Raw genomic sequence first — 16,624 nt, forward strand, 5'->3', positions numbered from 1 at the left:
GCACACTGAGGTTGAATATTTTTGTATAATGACTGTTAAACTGACCGTTAATTAACTGTTGTCCCAGGCAACAGTTTTCCTACATAGCTGTGCTAGTTCCATGCCTCTCATTTCACTCTGCGGTCTCTTTCTTCTCATGTAATGAAATGATTTAAACTCAATTACTGTTTATTTATTTATTTGATAAGGAAAAACGTACAGTCAGCTTGTCATTATCTTCCCTTAATTTAATAATTATTCAATATGTGTATGTGTGCATTTTATGGTATGCCAAGTGCACCTTTATCTTTATTGTCCCAGAAAATATCATTTTAAACTCCAAATTTGTTAAGTAATTCGCCACTGGTTCCCTTGAGATTTTCCTATGGGGTTTTATTATGGTTTTTCAGTTTATGAGTGAAATAAAGTCTGTGGGAAACATAATTTGACGATACTTGAATGTTTTGCTCTACAACGTTACACACAACCATATCGAATGATTTTTTTTTTTTTTTATGTTTTTAATAAGTAACTAGATAAGAACGTTTGGGGTGTGACTGAGTGTATGAAGTTGACTCTGTAGAGCAAAATGTTCAGGTATCGACAGAATTATGTGTACCACGGACCCATTATAAAAATCCCATAGGAAAATCTCAAGGGAACCAGTTGATAAATTCGTCTTCCAGGTTTTGACGTCATCCCTGCACCACTCTGTTGTAATGTAGCAGCACCATCTTAATTTATTTCTGTTTGTTCTTTTTAAATACTCTTGCATTTTTGCATGATATTAAAAGATTATTTTAGATGCTTCTATGTTTTGAGCTTTCTTCAAGCTGCATCTGACAACTCTTTTGTACAGAGTTTATTATAGACCCAAGTGTGACATGTACTGTGTCAGAAAAAAATGTGCAAACTTCGTACCTTTAGGCGGGGTACAACGGATTGCCACTGGAGCAGTGCCCTGAAACACACAAGGGGATGAACCTTTCTTCTATGAACCTTTTAGGGTAGATAAGGTACAAAATTCCTTTAAGGGTACTGCTCCAGTGACAAGTTGTTGTACCCCTAAAGGTTTTCTGAGAGTGTACACACACAAACACACACACACACACACACTTTGAGTCCTCCGAATGCTTATTCACACAGGTATAACGTGTGGTTTTTGAGCAAGTGCAGCATGCCAGATCCTACTGTAAATGAGAATGTGCTTAAATGTTGTGCCTGTGAAAGCTCAAAGAAGCCTGGGATTTGTTGTCCAGTTTGAAGTCAGGTTGAGTGGATACTACAGGACCCAGAGCCAAAATAAACCAGGTCAACAAATGACATCATAATAAAGCTTTCCTGTGGGATTGTTCTAGATTTTTTGTGTCAACACAGCAAGGGACGTAAAATAGAGCTCACTTTAGCCAATCACAACAATCAAACCGTCAATTAGACTTCTAGTCTACAACCCTGACTGATTCCCTTATAAAGCCGGAATGAAATTAAACATGTTTTTTGTGTAATGCAAGCTACTGATTTCACATGAGTTCACATTTCTTTTTGTTGTTGACAATGACTAGTGGTCGCACCAGAATGAACCACAGTTTTCTTAGCAGAAATGCTGGTAGCCAGTGTGATTCATTCCTTGTTTGGACATAATTTAAAAGCTTCACCAAATGAGAGTTATAATGGAGCTAACTGCTATAAGCAGCAGATCAGGCTTTGGCTCTGACACCACAGTATGACTGTACAACATTAATCCCCATCAGCCACCACCAAACACGTATAAAAGCGGAAATTGGACAATAGTTCACAGCATTTGTAGCATGAGCTCAATCTGTTTTTCAGGGGGAAAATGTCTCTTGCCTTTCCTTTTGATTGAGTCATTTCTAGCCCAGTCATGCTTGGACACTAACTCTCTACTTCAGACCGGTGGATTTTCTGTGGGGAATTTCAAACATTTTGTCAGCTTGTATACGTACGTATATCTGCTTCATCCTGCTATCTGCTTTCTTAGATGATATCCCACTTCCTTCACACAGGCTATCAGAGCTTGTACTGTCTGTTCTTTAAACTCTTTTTACTGTTAGTGACACAGCCTTTTCCTTTAAAGTGATTTTCTCATCTTGGTTTAGCATGTATTTCCCCTGAGAAGAGGACCTGTGAGAAACACATTATCCCACTTTAAGTGCATGTGTGATCTGATTCTGCTACTTAGGCTATTTACAAGGTGAAGACATTTAGAACCAAACTCTGCATGGAAATCATATGGGACAGTGTATTTGCCAACCATGCTTTCAGTGTTTACTGAAGTACTGTTCATGTGTGTTTCATTCCAGTGCTGTAAGGGGTGTGTGGCTATCAAAACTGATTTGAGGATGAAGGGTGTAATTTCTTATTTTGACATAAAATATTTTATATGAAGTGTGTTTAAATACTATGTACTAACATTTAAATGAATCATTTGAAACAATACATTTATTGTGTACATGTACATTGTACTTATATTTAAAAAAAATACCTTAGTGTAATTACAGCTTAATACATTTTTGTTATTGCATCTATAATTACACGGTTGGCCCTTCCCTTACACTTTAACCAACCCGTAAACCTAACCAAACTACGCAACCTGTCCCTAACCTTAACTCTATCCCACCTCAAGTGTAGAAGTGTTTTACACTATGAAAAAAAGTACACTGTACCTAACACTTATTTTTTTTATGTAAGTACATAGTAGTTAAAGACACCTAATAGAAAATGTGACCAAATATTTTCTTTTATTCCAGGCAGCTAGAAGGTGCACTTTGGAACTTTGACCTCTCTATTGCCATCTGTGGTTGAAACATAAAATTGCAAGTTACTTTAAAAAAACAAACAAACATCAGTTGTGCTTCAACATTGCTTTTCTGCATGGATAAATTTGATGATCATTGATAGCAATGATAAAGTCCAACAAGACGTGTGATACACGTTGTGTGAGCAAGTTGCATATCCGCTGCCATAGTAGCTGGACATTCTTTTTCCTGTTTACGAACATGATATAAACACGAAAAAGATGAAAGATGTAAACCTGAAATTTTCCATAAAATCCAAACGATTCAAAGTCAGCCATTAACTGTAGGCTTACCACAGTGAGTCGGACCATTTTAAACACTTAATTAAAGCAACACCAAAGCACTTTTCCTCTTCGGTCCCCCTACTGGTTGGAAGCGGAATTGTCCATTACCGCTGTCGTCAATAATTTAGCCTACTGTCACACGCACGCTATTTGTTTATCCAGCACCGGCTTTGGAAATAATGATGTCCACAGATAAGGTAGAGTATGTTGCTTGATTTTTTGAAAGTATGATGTATTGCGACATCAGAAACGAAGAAAAACAAAATAATGACATTGCTTGCTATTTTTTGCTATTGTAACGCTTGCCGTAAAGCGTCAAATTTGTAGTTTCTTATGTCTCATTCGAACTACAGATCCGCTTCCTGATCTGGCAAACTTGCATAGTGGGGTTATAGCCGATAGAGGGTCGCAAAGCGAATGCAGAAGTGCCGTTCACCCTGTTACGAGTTGATGAACCACTGAAACGATTTTGGAAACATTAATAGAAAATAGAACTTTTTCAATTTTGTTCAATTTTACCCACCCAAAGTTTCCATAGTGCACATTTAAAGGGATAGTTCACCCAAAAATGAAAATTCTGTCATCATTTACTCACCCTCAAGTTGTTCCAAACCTGTATGAGTTTCTTTGTTCTGCTGAACACAAAGGAAGATATTTGGAAGAATGTTTGTAATCAACAGATCTCGGTCCCCATTGACTTCCATAGTAGGAAAAAATATATACTATGGTAGTCAATGGGGACCGAGATCTGTTTGGTCACAAACATTCTTCCAAATATCTTCTTTTGTGTTCAGCAGAACAAAGAAACTCATACAGATTTGGAACAACTTGAGGGTGAGTAAATGATGACAGAATTTTCATTTTTGGGTGAACTATCCCTTTAATATGCAGAAATAAAGGTACAGTATATGCAGTAAAGACTTGTGCACACAGAGAACGGTAACTACAATGAGAACTATTTTAGTGGCCACACCAATGGGCGACAAGCTTCTTTTTATAATAAGCATATGCTGCAGTTATGTCATCTGCCACTTTAAATGCTTTAGCTCTTTAAAGTTGGGTGGATTCTGATTGACTGTCAATGTTCATTATATTATATTAGAAAAATATTAAAAAACAATCATTATATTCATAATCTGTTTCTTTGTTGTGCACAAACGCACCGCAGCCATGTGTCATTTTGAATAAAGGTCAGGCCTAATAAAAATGAATCACTGCATTTTATTCTGTCAATAAACATAGAAAAACAGCTTCTCCAATCAGTGCTGTAGCCTCTTGTCAAAGTGTTTTGTAATGCCTGTCTAATCTTCACTCTCATGAATATTGTAAGCACATTTGGGACTCATCTGCAAGATAGTTTGTACTCTTTATGTTCAGAGGAACATGAGTAGATGGATAAGGCCGATGGGTATATGAGGGGTAGAGTATTGGAGAGGATGAGAAGAAGACCAGGGAAAGATTAACTCCAGAAGGCCAGTGGTCACATTTCCTTTCCTCCGCACACTTCCTCTTTGGGAAGTGTGTGAGCTTGTGCATGTTTGTTTATCAGACATACTGACACATAGACACACTTTCACTAATAGTCTGTCTTTCAGCACTTGTCGTTCACACACGCTCACTGGCACCGGAGGAAACAGACGGGGAGGGTTGAAGCAGTGCAGAGGAAGCGGCAGTCACTTCAGTCAGCACTGCTGGGAGCAACACTGCAGCATATGCAAACACATCACAGCCTCACAACACTCAGTGCCATGTTTCTGTGGAAAACATGTGGAATGGAGGAGGTGTCATGGAACCTGTGTGTGCTAACTCGCGTGGTGAGATTGTGGCCATGAGAAAATTATACCTCTATTGTGTGTGAGAGTCCATCCATCCATCCATCCTATTCTACATCCACCCATCCAATTCTATTCCACAGAATCCATCCATCCTATACTATTCTACATCCATCCATCCTATTCTATTTTATTCTATTCGACATTCATCCATCCCATTCTATTCTATATCCATCCATCCCATTCTATTCTATTCAATTCTACGTCCGTCCGTCCATCCATCCATCCATCCATCCATCCATCCATCCCATTCTATTCTACATCCATCCATCCCATTCTATTCTACATCCATCCAGCCATCCCAATCTATTCTATTCTACATCATCCACCCAATTCTACATCCATCATCCATCCATCATATTCTACATCCATCCATCCTATTCTATTCTGCATCCATCCATCCATCCATATCATTCTATTCTACATCCATCCATCCATCCATCATATTCTATTCTATATCATCCATCCATCCTATTTTATTCTACATCCATCCTATTCTACATCCATCCATCCAATTCTATTCTACATCCATACATACTGTTCTATTCTACATCCATCCTATTCTATTCTATATCCATCCATCCAATTCTATTCTACATCCATCCATCCATCCTATTTTATTCTACATACAGAACGCATTTTTTGCAGTTCACTACAATGCTTTGACCAATGGCAATGGACATGTCTCTAGATATTTTATTCCACTACCCTGCATTGTGTGTGTGTGTGTGTGTGTGTGTGTGTGTTTGTCTCTGGGAACACAGACATAAAATTTGATGACTTGTACAATTTTGCTCAATAAATAACTCTCTAGTATAAGAAGATTGCCTTTTGCAATAACAAGTAGCAAATCAAGGTTTGTTTGTGTGCCTTCAGTTGCGTAAACTCTTGTACATTATTTAGTTACTTGGACTAAGAATGAAGTGGCTGAAATTCATTTTGAAAGTGTCTTCATTGCTTTCGTCCCTGGTACAGCTTTGATATGTCTTGCTCATCTTCCTATTTCAAGAGAAAATGCATCAACACAGGAAAGAAAAGAGAGCTTGGTCTTTAAATATAGAAAGATATAGAGATCCAATATACACATTTTTCACTCTGTCTGTGCTCACAGCTTCTCCATCACACTGTACTGTACATACAGTTACCTTGGAGAGAAAGACAACAGAGAGACACATTTCCATAAATATGAGCTGTGTCCATGTACTTTTGGATGTGAGCCTGGCTTATGCTTTATGTGTTGATTTCACACTTGCATCGTAGTTTCCAAACCTCAGCTGAATGTTTCTGTGCAGATGTGGCAGCTGAGAGTGGATGTTAGTGTTTTCATCATTTGCTGATCGATTTAATTAATTGAGCGTCTGTTTTATACGATCACTTTGAGGACTGAGATTGGTTTTGTCTCGTACACACCATCTGCTGGTGTAAATCACCTTCATTCACTGCAGTGTTTCACAGCTTCTTATTGGTGCTTGTCCAGGTGTGGTGGTGATGTTGTCATGAACCTTCCCTTAACTCCGTCGGACATTTTTAGATCACTATCGCCTCACGTTCGGTGCTGCTACGTACATTCTCAATGTGCACCCAGTAAAAAACCCATCAAGAGCTCTAGTCCTGCTTGACGGTGTGGAAAGGCTTCAATCTCACACATCAGTGAAAGAAAAGAGGGAAAGATTGGGTAAAGGTAGAGAGAGAGTTTGGATTGGGATTCATGCCACTACAATTATCCTGTGAGAGTAATTGCTTTTGGCAGCACTCTCTGTACGATCACAGAGCAAAAACACAATTTGATTCCTGCGTGTATGTGAGAAAATTGTGCGAGCCGATACGGGTTGGTGAGGGACACTAACACCCTTTTACAAGTGTATTCTTCTTTACTCATATTAGATATGTGCAAGCTTCTATCATCATGTTTCTAAACACACGTGTGTAGTAAAGAGCCCAGTCAAGCTTGGGATAAAATCATGAGAACATCTGAATAAAAAGGGAACCACTCATCAAAGCTCCCAGCATTGGCCAAGTAGAGAATATTTAATGGAAGTCAATCTCAATTTTATGCACTATTTATTAGCTTATGTGTATATAACCAAGGGGTGTTTGAGAAGGGAGGCAGGGATTCCAAAAAAAAAAAAATCTGAGTGCATATTATGAAATATGAGAAAATAGTGTATAAAAGGAACACTGTCCAATAGCTACACATTCTCTCCAAGCTCCTAAATATGCTGTGGATGTGAGGGAAGAAAGATAAGATGCATGAGAGCTGATTGGCTGATTACCTAGTCAATAATGCCCTTATCATGTTTTCTTCATCAATATGATTTCATCTATGACTTCATCACTGTCATTATTTAAATGTAAGCTCAAACACGTCAAGCAAGCACGGTTTAGCTTCCGTTTACCACATGTGATGTGCTCTATGAATGCTCATTGATCAGTGATTAAATACGAATATAAGCCAAATTAAATCTGTTCATCAAATAAAGCAATCTTTTCTTTTCAAAAGACTTGGATTAAATTGCTCAAATCCTATCGATTTTATTAAAAATAACTCAACTCGGGCTTTGACGATGAATGAAATACTTATGGGTTTGGAACAACATGAGGGTGAGTCGCATCGGTGAATAAGTCACGTTATTATTACATTAATGGCCGGTTTCACAGACAAGGCTTAAGCTAGTCCCAGACTAAAATGCATGTTTGAGTTGTTTTAACTAAAAGCAACTTTATTTTTTTCTCAAGATGCACACCAGTATTTTTTTTTTTCTAAGGCACGTTTATGAAAGCTACTTAAATGTCTTAATTGAACTAAGCCAGGCCTAAGGATAATATAAAATACCAGTGAATAAAATGAAACGTTTACCACATAATAAACACTATGAACATTTATTTTAATTCCCCTCACTCTTGGGTGAACTATCCCTTTAATTATAGTAGAAATGTTTACACCTATCTCTCAGGAGAGGGATATTGTCTTATTGAAATATTAATTTTGTTAAATACCATAATACATTTATTGTAGATATTGGACATATATTACAATTATAGAGCTGAAGAATTTGATGAAAACTATTTAAGTTCAAACTGAACTAATTAAAAATATTTTGTCTGCCGCTATATTTGGCAGGTCTGAGCACAGTTTGAGATATTGCTGAGATCTCTTCTGAAACCCTAGATGAAGGCAATACTGTTTGTGAGATTACTGACGATTTTCTTCTCCTCTGGGTTTGTAAGGCTTTAGTTACAAAGTCTTCTCAACTTTAGGCACTGTATGTGATGTTTATGTGATGTTGTACCAGCAAATATCCTCCGGATACATTCTGCACAATGACAATGAGAAGAGTTGAGACAAAATGCCTATAAATGTTGAAGTGGGTAACAGCAGCAGCCTGGTTGTTTCTCTTTGTTTCTCTTGGCCGTTGTCTTCTTTTAGCTGGATATGCCACTTAGAAGAGCAAACAAACATGAGAAACGAATACATTATTTAGAGTTTCTGGAGACAGGCCTAGTATAACCAAAATATACAGAATATGCTTTGAATCAGCACAGCGTGATCATTAAGGCCTGCATGACATGCTATTTCTGCATGTGAAAAACCCAAGTAGTTTTTCAAAAAAATAGCTTCTGTCATTAGAGTCGTCGTGTAGAGACTTCATGCCATGTTTAATGTCCTGTAGTTCAAAGATTCAGCTCATGCACATTAATCATCCACCAATGAAGGTGAGAACAGTGGGCTAATTAAGCGTAGCATGCATGTGACTGAGTATAGGGGAGTTCAGGAAATGGAAACATGGAAAGATTTTACACCTTTGACATGAGATTGTTTCCTTAATCTTACTGCGGTTGCACCACTACGGAAGTAATTAGGAGTCAGTTGTTTTTTTTCTTGTGTGGATTGATTGTATTTTACTGATAGCCCAAAATCAAATGTACATGTAGGTTGGCTGAGCCTAGGTTTGTATCTTAAAAGTATTGTGTCTGATCCAGACAGAAGACTTACCGTGAATGACTTCTAGAACATCAGCCCAGGCTAACCTTTACACCGTCATAAATAAAAAAAATCTATGTAAAAAAACACACAAAAAAACATTAAAAACATTATTAGAGTATGTTTTACAAGAAAACACTATTTCAGTCTTTATACATAATTTTCATATTTTAATAGAATGTTTTACTTGCTAATTCATTGTGAGGTTTACTAGCCATTTTTGAGTGAAAATTGTTTATACACCATTTTTTGTGTGTGTGTGTGTATATAGCCCCTTCTGTTTGTCCTGATGCTCAACATGTTGACTTTGCTTTGAATTCCATCAATCTTTATGCTTTGAAGATCAGTCAGAGTTGCGTAAGAGGAAAAAATAGCATATTAATTTCCTCTTGGAGAACTAGTGCTGAAGTTGTAATTAAGTGTGCTCAGTTAACCTCTCGGGAGATAAGTGAGCGTCCTTTTTCATCAGTGTCTTTTTCTATCGCTCTGCTCTCTGGCAGTAAGCTTTAAATAAAGATGTGTTGTTGGTATGCAGTATTATAAAAGTATAAAAAATGTATGAATCATTTTGCCCTCACCATTGCATTAAAACCTTACTGTGTGACATGTCTATCAGTCACAATGTGATCTTTTATTCTGATTCTTTTTTGTTTACCAAAGTAAGTTTCACAGTTCAAATAGCATGTTATTGAATATGACATGTTAATGTATTTGGTCTTTGCAGACTAGTTCTGCTATGCTGCTGCTTCAGAGCAAGTATGTAAACATGCTGCTGTGAGCATGTATAATATGCTGCTGCTGCTTAAATAGACATACATAAATCCAGTAACAGATAGGCAGGTGGAGCTGGAGGGATTCAGATGATCTGATGGCACGCTTATGGTGCTTTTCAATGGCATGGTATGGCTCGGTTCGCTTTACTTTGGCTCGGTTTGCTTTTCCACTGCAGTTAGTACTGCTTCAAAGTGGGTGGGATTACAGACTGATCGTTATAGTTGTGCCAAATCCAGTACTGTTAGGGACGATTCTCCCTGACCAATGAGTGATCTGCGGTGTTTACACATCACATTTTAGTATCGGTACGGCTCGCTAAAAAAAGTACCAGGTACTAGGTACTATACACAGTGGAAACCCCCCCAAAAGTGAGCCATACCGAGCTGTACCATGCAGTGGAAAAGCGCCATTACAGTAAACAATAAACCAGAATATTTAAATGTTGAGCAAGCAATCTTATTGGCTGCAGGGTTAGCAGAGGCCAATCAGCTTTTGCCATGTGGTAATGGTGTGATTGCTTGAAGACTGCATGTAAGGAGCAATCAGCTTGCGCCCTCTAGAGTTTCATGACTGAACTAGATATTTCAGCTGTCTATAATTATGTAATATGTAAACAAATTATTCTAAGCAGTCAAACCTAACTCTGGTTAGATAACTATAACGATAACTGTATTAGCATCCACAACAAAAGACGACAATGTTCAGTTTATTATTAAATGCTTGAGTTCTTTAAAGTCAGTGGATTCTGATTGACTGACAATGCTTTAATCGTTGATCAGCTGAAAAAAAAAAACACATTCTGAAACTGATTCCAATGATATAATTCCTCTGTGTTAGTTGTGGTGTGGAGTGTGAACTTCTCTATTCTCATAGAATTAGAACAATTATTAATAATTTCTTGTTATCATTATAGTTATCATCCTAAGTCTACAGATGCTGCTGCACTACCATAAACCAAAAGAGAAAAAACATTGTTCGCTCTGTCAACGCATGCTCTTTCTGTTGGGTCTCCAGTATAATTTGTCAGACAGAAAAACATATTAGGTTTGTAATTAATTAATTGTCATGATTACAGGATCGCAAATCTAGTGTGCGGTTGCTTCGTTGGATGTCTCCACCTCTCTGCTGCCGTAGTAGGCAAATATGTAAAAATATATGCAAATTGTATCAGTTTTTATTTACGTATCTTTTTTCTCCCCTCCCTCCTTTCCGCATCTCTCTCTCTCTCTCCTTTTCTCTTGCTCTCACTTCCTCCTTCTATCTGTATCTCTTGTTCTTCTCCCCTCCCTCTGTCTCTCTCTCTGCCAGCCGCCACCAACTTGGACTCGGAGAGCAAACGAACGGCCCACTTCCAATCGTCATGGCAACAGCATGTGAATGTGTTCGGCTCGTGGAGTAGGCCGGAGTGTGTGCAGGAACTGCACCAGGAGGCTCAGCTGAACCTACAGAGTCTGCTTCAAGGTAGGAGAGTCAGCTTCGTCTGTGTGTTTCGGTGCCACGATCGTCCCTGCCTGCCTGGATCTGCCTGTGTGTTTTCGTTTTGTTTTTGTGGGTGTGTGTTTTGCTTTGCCTTGCATGCATGCTGTCTGCGAATATCTTCCACATCCATTCCCATTCTGTGTTTCCCAGTGCGTGTAAGAGAGGCACTATTTGTTTTTCTTTTCCTCCGAGCATCCTCATGTTTTCCCTCCCCTCGTCTCCCATCATTCCCCCTCTATTTCTGACTTATAATTCGTCCTTCCTTATGATCCATTAGATTCATTTCCATTTGTCTCCCTTTCTCTTTTGGCTTTTGCGTTCGCTGAATGAATATGTCAATGCTCTTGACTCCTGTCGCTGTGTGTGTGTGTGTGACTGTACATGGTTGAATTTCCCCCTTTTATCTCTTTCTTGTTTGAATTCAGCTATTAATGTTTCTGTGAGGTATGAGATGCTATTCTGGTTTAAATCAGATCGACTGGGCAGCTGTTGCTTAAACAACAGTGAGTGGGTGGTCAGTGTTTTATTAATGTGTGGCACTGTGCTATGTGCATAAACAGCAATTTCCCATTGCATATGCCTGTCTGCCATTCAAGGATGTAGCCAAATGTGAAGACTGGGGGGAGCAAGAAAAGTTTAAGACTAAGAAACCCGTTGATTGACTATTCAGACATTGAATAGTCAGTGTCTGAACACCTTAAATGTCTGAATATAGTCTGAATATTGAGGGAAACGTCTCCCCCTCAATGTCAATGGTGGTTACGGCCTGACATAATATCTTCCTTATGCCTTCCTTACCGCTCAGGAGCCACGACCACAGAAAGAAGAGTACACATTGTACAATTTTGGGCTGTCCAAGACGAAAGTTGACCAATCGTGGCGATTTCTGTGGTCGTGGCTCCTAAGCGGTAAGGAAGGCATAAGGAAGATATTATGTCAGGCCGTAACCACCATATACATTGAGGGGTGTACACTGTACAATTTTGGGCTGTTCTAGACGAAAGTTGACCAATCGTGGAGATTTCTGTGGTCGTGGATCCTAAGCGGTGGTCCTACATCGTACAGAGAGAATCAAAAATGGCCGTTGTCACGGTCTTGCGATCAAAGATAGCCTGCGATCATTTTCTATCTTAAAGTGTGTTGGGTGCTACAACCTATGTCTGCTGAATAGCCAATAAAACTGCAACATGAAATGGCATATTGATCAATGTGACATGGTGCTAAAACTTAAAACTACTTGCCTCCATTTACAAAATTGTCATGCCAAGTTGGCCTCTTCTCCCTAGCCATGACCGCGTCCATATTCTCCTCTTTTGCTTACTCTTTTTTTATTTTTTTTAGCACACATAGAAACCACAATTTGCCAAAGTGCGATTCATCTTGCTTTATTTGTTTACCAGTAGCGCATGCTGATGACATTTTATTCTTCTATACTAACTTGCGGCGTAGTCTATGATTCAATAGTTGTCATCGACGGTCCATGTCGTACAGTGCGATTTGTAAAGATCTTATAGGATTGCTGAAATCACACTGTCTGTAGCAGGTATAAGATGCAACCTTGCAACTTTGAGAACAATGAAATTCGGACAACATGTAGTAAACACAGGACTTGTTTCGGAAAGCTCAATTAGTTGCAAAAGTAAGTCACATTTTATCTAAAGGCTAATTGGCAGCTTATCTTGTTGACTATGAATATGTGCCAGTGATACATTTGTATATTGATATAGTTGGTTGCTTTGATCATTTTTGTTGCATGTTCAACTATTTATAATTTCCTAAAAATGATTGTATTATATTATAATTGATTTGTGTTCAATTATGAATGAGAAACAAAGACCAAATGGAAAATAGACCAGACACAAACTGCCCAAATTGACAAGAAAAGGGGCATTGTTGCTCTTGACCTCTTCCACTCCTCTACTGCATACACAAGACAAGGAGTGACCCATATTTAATAAATGGTTGGTTTTCAGTGAGCATCTTGTTAGGCGATGTTTTGAGGTCATTCATGACCACTCATACACGCTTGAGTGGTTGGCATCTTGTCTAGGCGAGCCATTTGATTGGCTGATAAGAATGGAGATTTTTGAGTCCCATTAGTTTTACTGACTGGCCCAAGGTCAGGTCAGGGGAGGGGAGGGGTGTGTTTGAATGAAATACCTTCTCTTCTCACACACACGCAAACTCATCCTCCCTGTTGCTTCTGGTACCCTCTCCCATACATCATCTTTGAAGTTTTAATATGGTCTTTGAAGCCTACCCTTCCACAGAGGCTTGTGTGATCCAACCACTGTTTTGGTGAGTTCTGACTCTCTATCTAGTTTACTTTCTTCTCTCTTGGTTGGAACTTACTTTAGTATGACTTTCCATGAATGCGTAGCTGCATCCATTGCATTTATAACACTGTGCATATATCTAAATTTAACATGATCAACTTTGCTGAACTATTTATGATCACAATACCGTTCAAAAGTTAGAAGATGGTAAGATTTTTTTTTATGTTTTTGAAAGAAGTCTCTTATGCTCACCAAGGCTTCATTTATTTTATTAAAAATACAGTAATATTGTGAAATATTATTACAACTTAAAGGAACTTTTTTTCTATTTTAATATATTTAAAAATATAATTTGCAAAGCTGAATTTTCCAGTGTCTTGAGTGTCACAGTGAAATCATTCTAATATGCTGATTTGCTGCTCAATAAATATTTCTTATTATTATCAATGTTGAAAACAGTTGTGCTGCTTAATATTTTTTGGAAACTGTGATATCTTTTTAGGATTCTTTGATTAATAAAAAGTAAACAAAACTAGCAGTATTTATTTGAAATGATTTGATTGATGTAATGCATCCTTGCTGAATAAAAGTATTCTTTAAACTTGAATGGTAGTGTAGATACAGTGGGAAGGTTATTGCTTTAATATAGCAGAGCGTTTGGAAAAGTGAGGTGAGTTATGTATATTAAAGAGGAATTCGCTGTGTGGTTTGTGAGTAGAATGCTTTACATGTTGGCCAGTGTTTGCAGAAGTTGGTCTTGTTACAGCTGCAGGAAACTAATAGTCATAACGTATTCCATAACACAACCCTCTTTTTTATATTTCACTTTGCTTTCCATGGGATTTTACACATCATATTACATGGTTTGGTCCATCAATCTTTGCAGTGCATTCAGCGCAAGTGTTTCCCTGAGTAACTTGAGGTCTAAGGCTAACTGCAGGATTGTCTTTCTGTGTATCTCATTAGTGTGGCAATTTGAAAGCCATCTGGTCAAGTATCATTCCTGGAATAGAACTCTCTTCATTTGGCATGATAAATAAAATTCCAACACATATTCAAAAGTTGTGCATGTGGAAATGCACAGCTGTAGTTTTGCTGCAGCCTCACTCTCATTTTAGTGGAGGTTTAGGATTTCAGCTGTGTGCTCTGTTCTGCTCTGTCCCAGCATGTGAAGAGGACTCTACTCAACGAGGCTAAACTTGGGGCTTGGGGCTATTGTTGACTCCGGAGGTATGCCATTGTCTTAGACAGCCCACCATTGCTAGGCAACCCCAAGTCTAAGAGTGTGGCATCCCAGTCCGGAACAAGAGGGATAAACCCCCCCCCATCCACCCCCCAAACACAATCACACACACAGACCATATTATTGAGGACTATTATTGATAGACTGAATGCTTTTTATACTAACAGAAACATGTTATACTAAAGATAACATTTACTCATACCTTACCCCTCAACCTAACCCTTACAGAATCCTGCGGACATTTTTAGATTTAAATCACAACATGATTTGGCCGATTTATGAGCCTTTCAAGTAGAGGACAACTTAAATGTCCTCACAAGCCAGTCTGCCCTATTTGACATTTGAAGACATTTGTGAAAGTTCGGCTCTCACGAGTATAGCCAAACCAGTACCCAGTTACTGATCTGTAAAGGATAGAGACTTGGATAAGTGAAGGACAGTGTTTTTGTGTGTGTGTTTTTGAGTATATAGTGGGAGGGGTGAAAGAGAATGTTTTGGGGGATTAAAATGGCTACAAGAATGGGGTGGGGTCTTGTGAGGGGAGTCCTTGGAATGAATGCAATGGTAATCATTTTGTTTACAAGAGCCCTAGGGAACATTTCTGACAAAGAGGGAGAGAGATTTCATTAATTGATTTCAGTGTGTCTTAGTGCTGTTGGCTGCTACCTTTAAAACTAGCATGTTGTGTCTGTGTCTACTCAGATTTTGAGGAGCAGTTGTATGATAACAGAGTGACAGGACAGACATTCAGACACCCTTCCTCTCAGAGCTCGGAGGACACGTCAACCACTCTCAGCCGATCCCCTTCCTCACTCAACAACAAGAAGACGGAGTTCGTTTTTGTGGTAATGCTTTCTTTTTAGCTTTTACAGTAAAAGTAGGGTTTTACTGAGCATTTTGAGGTCACTGTATTCTGACTTGTGTGCCACCAACAAACTCATTTGTTTGCTGAAAAAGCATTAATGTTTTGTATAAAGTTTGCAAATCTAATTAGATGTGGTTTGTCCCCTGAGTGGAAACAGCTACAGGCTTCTCTGAGTCTGTGGTTTTGAGTCCGTAAACAAACAGTAGTTTAAAAATCCTGCGAAATCATTTACTAAAAAATTATAATATCCCAAATTCAGTGTTTGAATATAAAGGAACTTATTTATTAATATGAATTAATTATGAATTGCCATTCGTTAGTACCAGATTTACCAATTCTGCTATACATGCAGATTTATACTTAATACTTAAGTATATTATACTTAATAAACCTCAAAATCCATATTCAGAAATGGTTAAGCATTTGAATAATTACATAATTCATTACAAATACAAATTATTTCTCTCTTTAGCCTGCAAATAAGCAGGTGTGTGAGGATGAGACTACAACTTTAGGGGTTCGGGCGCAGGACCCAACCCCCTGCTGTTCAGAGAAGTCCCTTCTTGGCTGGAATTCCTCACTGAGTCCAGCTGTTGCAGAGAAACCTCGCTGGTACCTGGGCCGACATACTCCAGCTCACCTTGTACCCATTGAGATCACAGGTAAAGGTGACTTGGAATACTGTCATGTTGAGTATATCTGTATGTTTTTAAAGTCTTTTTAGAGTCTAACAAATCCGGCCTGTTTGAAGGTGTCATTGATGTGTTATGTTAATAACTTTTTTGCTAAATGTTTTACAACATTTCCCCATTTTATTAGCTGTATTAAAGTTGGCTTTTTTTAATGGAATGAGTGTATATTATGGAGTATGATTTTTTTTAAATTGTGTACAGCTGATGTTCTGTACAATTTGGGAAAGAAACTCAAGCATGACATAGACTGAACAATAGTGTATCCCCAATAAGAAAGTCCTAGGTCGCTTGAAATAGTTCTGGATGTTTTTGGTCATGCAAATCATATTATCATCAACATCACAGGCAACCCCATTTCTTAGTTCTAATGTTCTCTTTCCTAAGAGTTTACACATCAGATAA

General features: G+C 38.2%; 1 protein-coding gene across 5 annotated transcripts in view; it reads left to right on the top strand.

Annotated features, from left to right (window-relative positions):
* The window catches only part of nhsl2 (NHS-like 2), a 65,793-nt gene that overhangs the window by 42,594 nt on the left and 6,575 nt on the right, over positions 1–16,624 (top strand). For 4 of the 5 annotated variants that reach the window (XM_084404105.1, XM_084404106.1, XM_084404107.1 and 1 more), the window contains exons 2-4: positions 10,976–11,128; positions 15,368–15,510; positions 16,003–16,192. In XM_084404105.1, coding sequence (XP_084260231.1) covers positions 10,976–11,128; positions 15,368–15,510; positions 16,003–16,192 — 486 coding nt within the window. The remainder of the gene's footprint in view (positions 1–10,975; positions 11,129–15,367; positions 15,511–16,002; positions 16,193–16,624) is intronic. The other variant, XM_084404109.1, reaches the window with a different exon arrangement.

The sequence above is a fragment of the Rutilus rutilus genome, assembly GCF_951802725.1.
Source record: "Rutilus rutilus genome assembly, chromosome: 3".
Taxonomy (NCBI): domain Eukaryota; kingdom Metazoa; phylum Chordata; class Actinopteri; order Cypriniformes; family Leuciscidae; genus Rutilus; species Rutilus rutilus.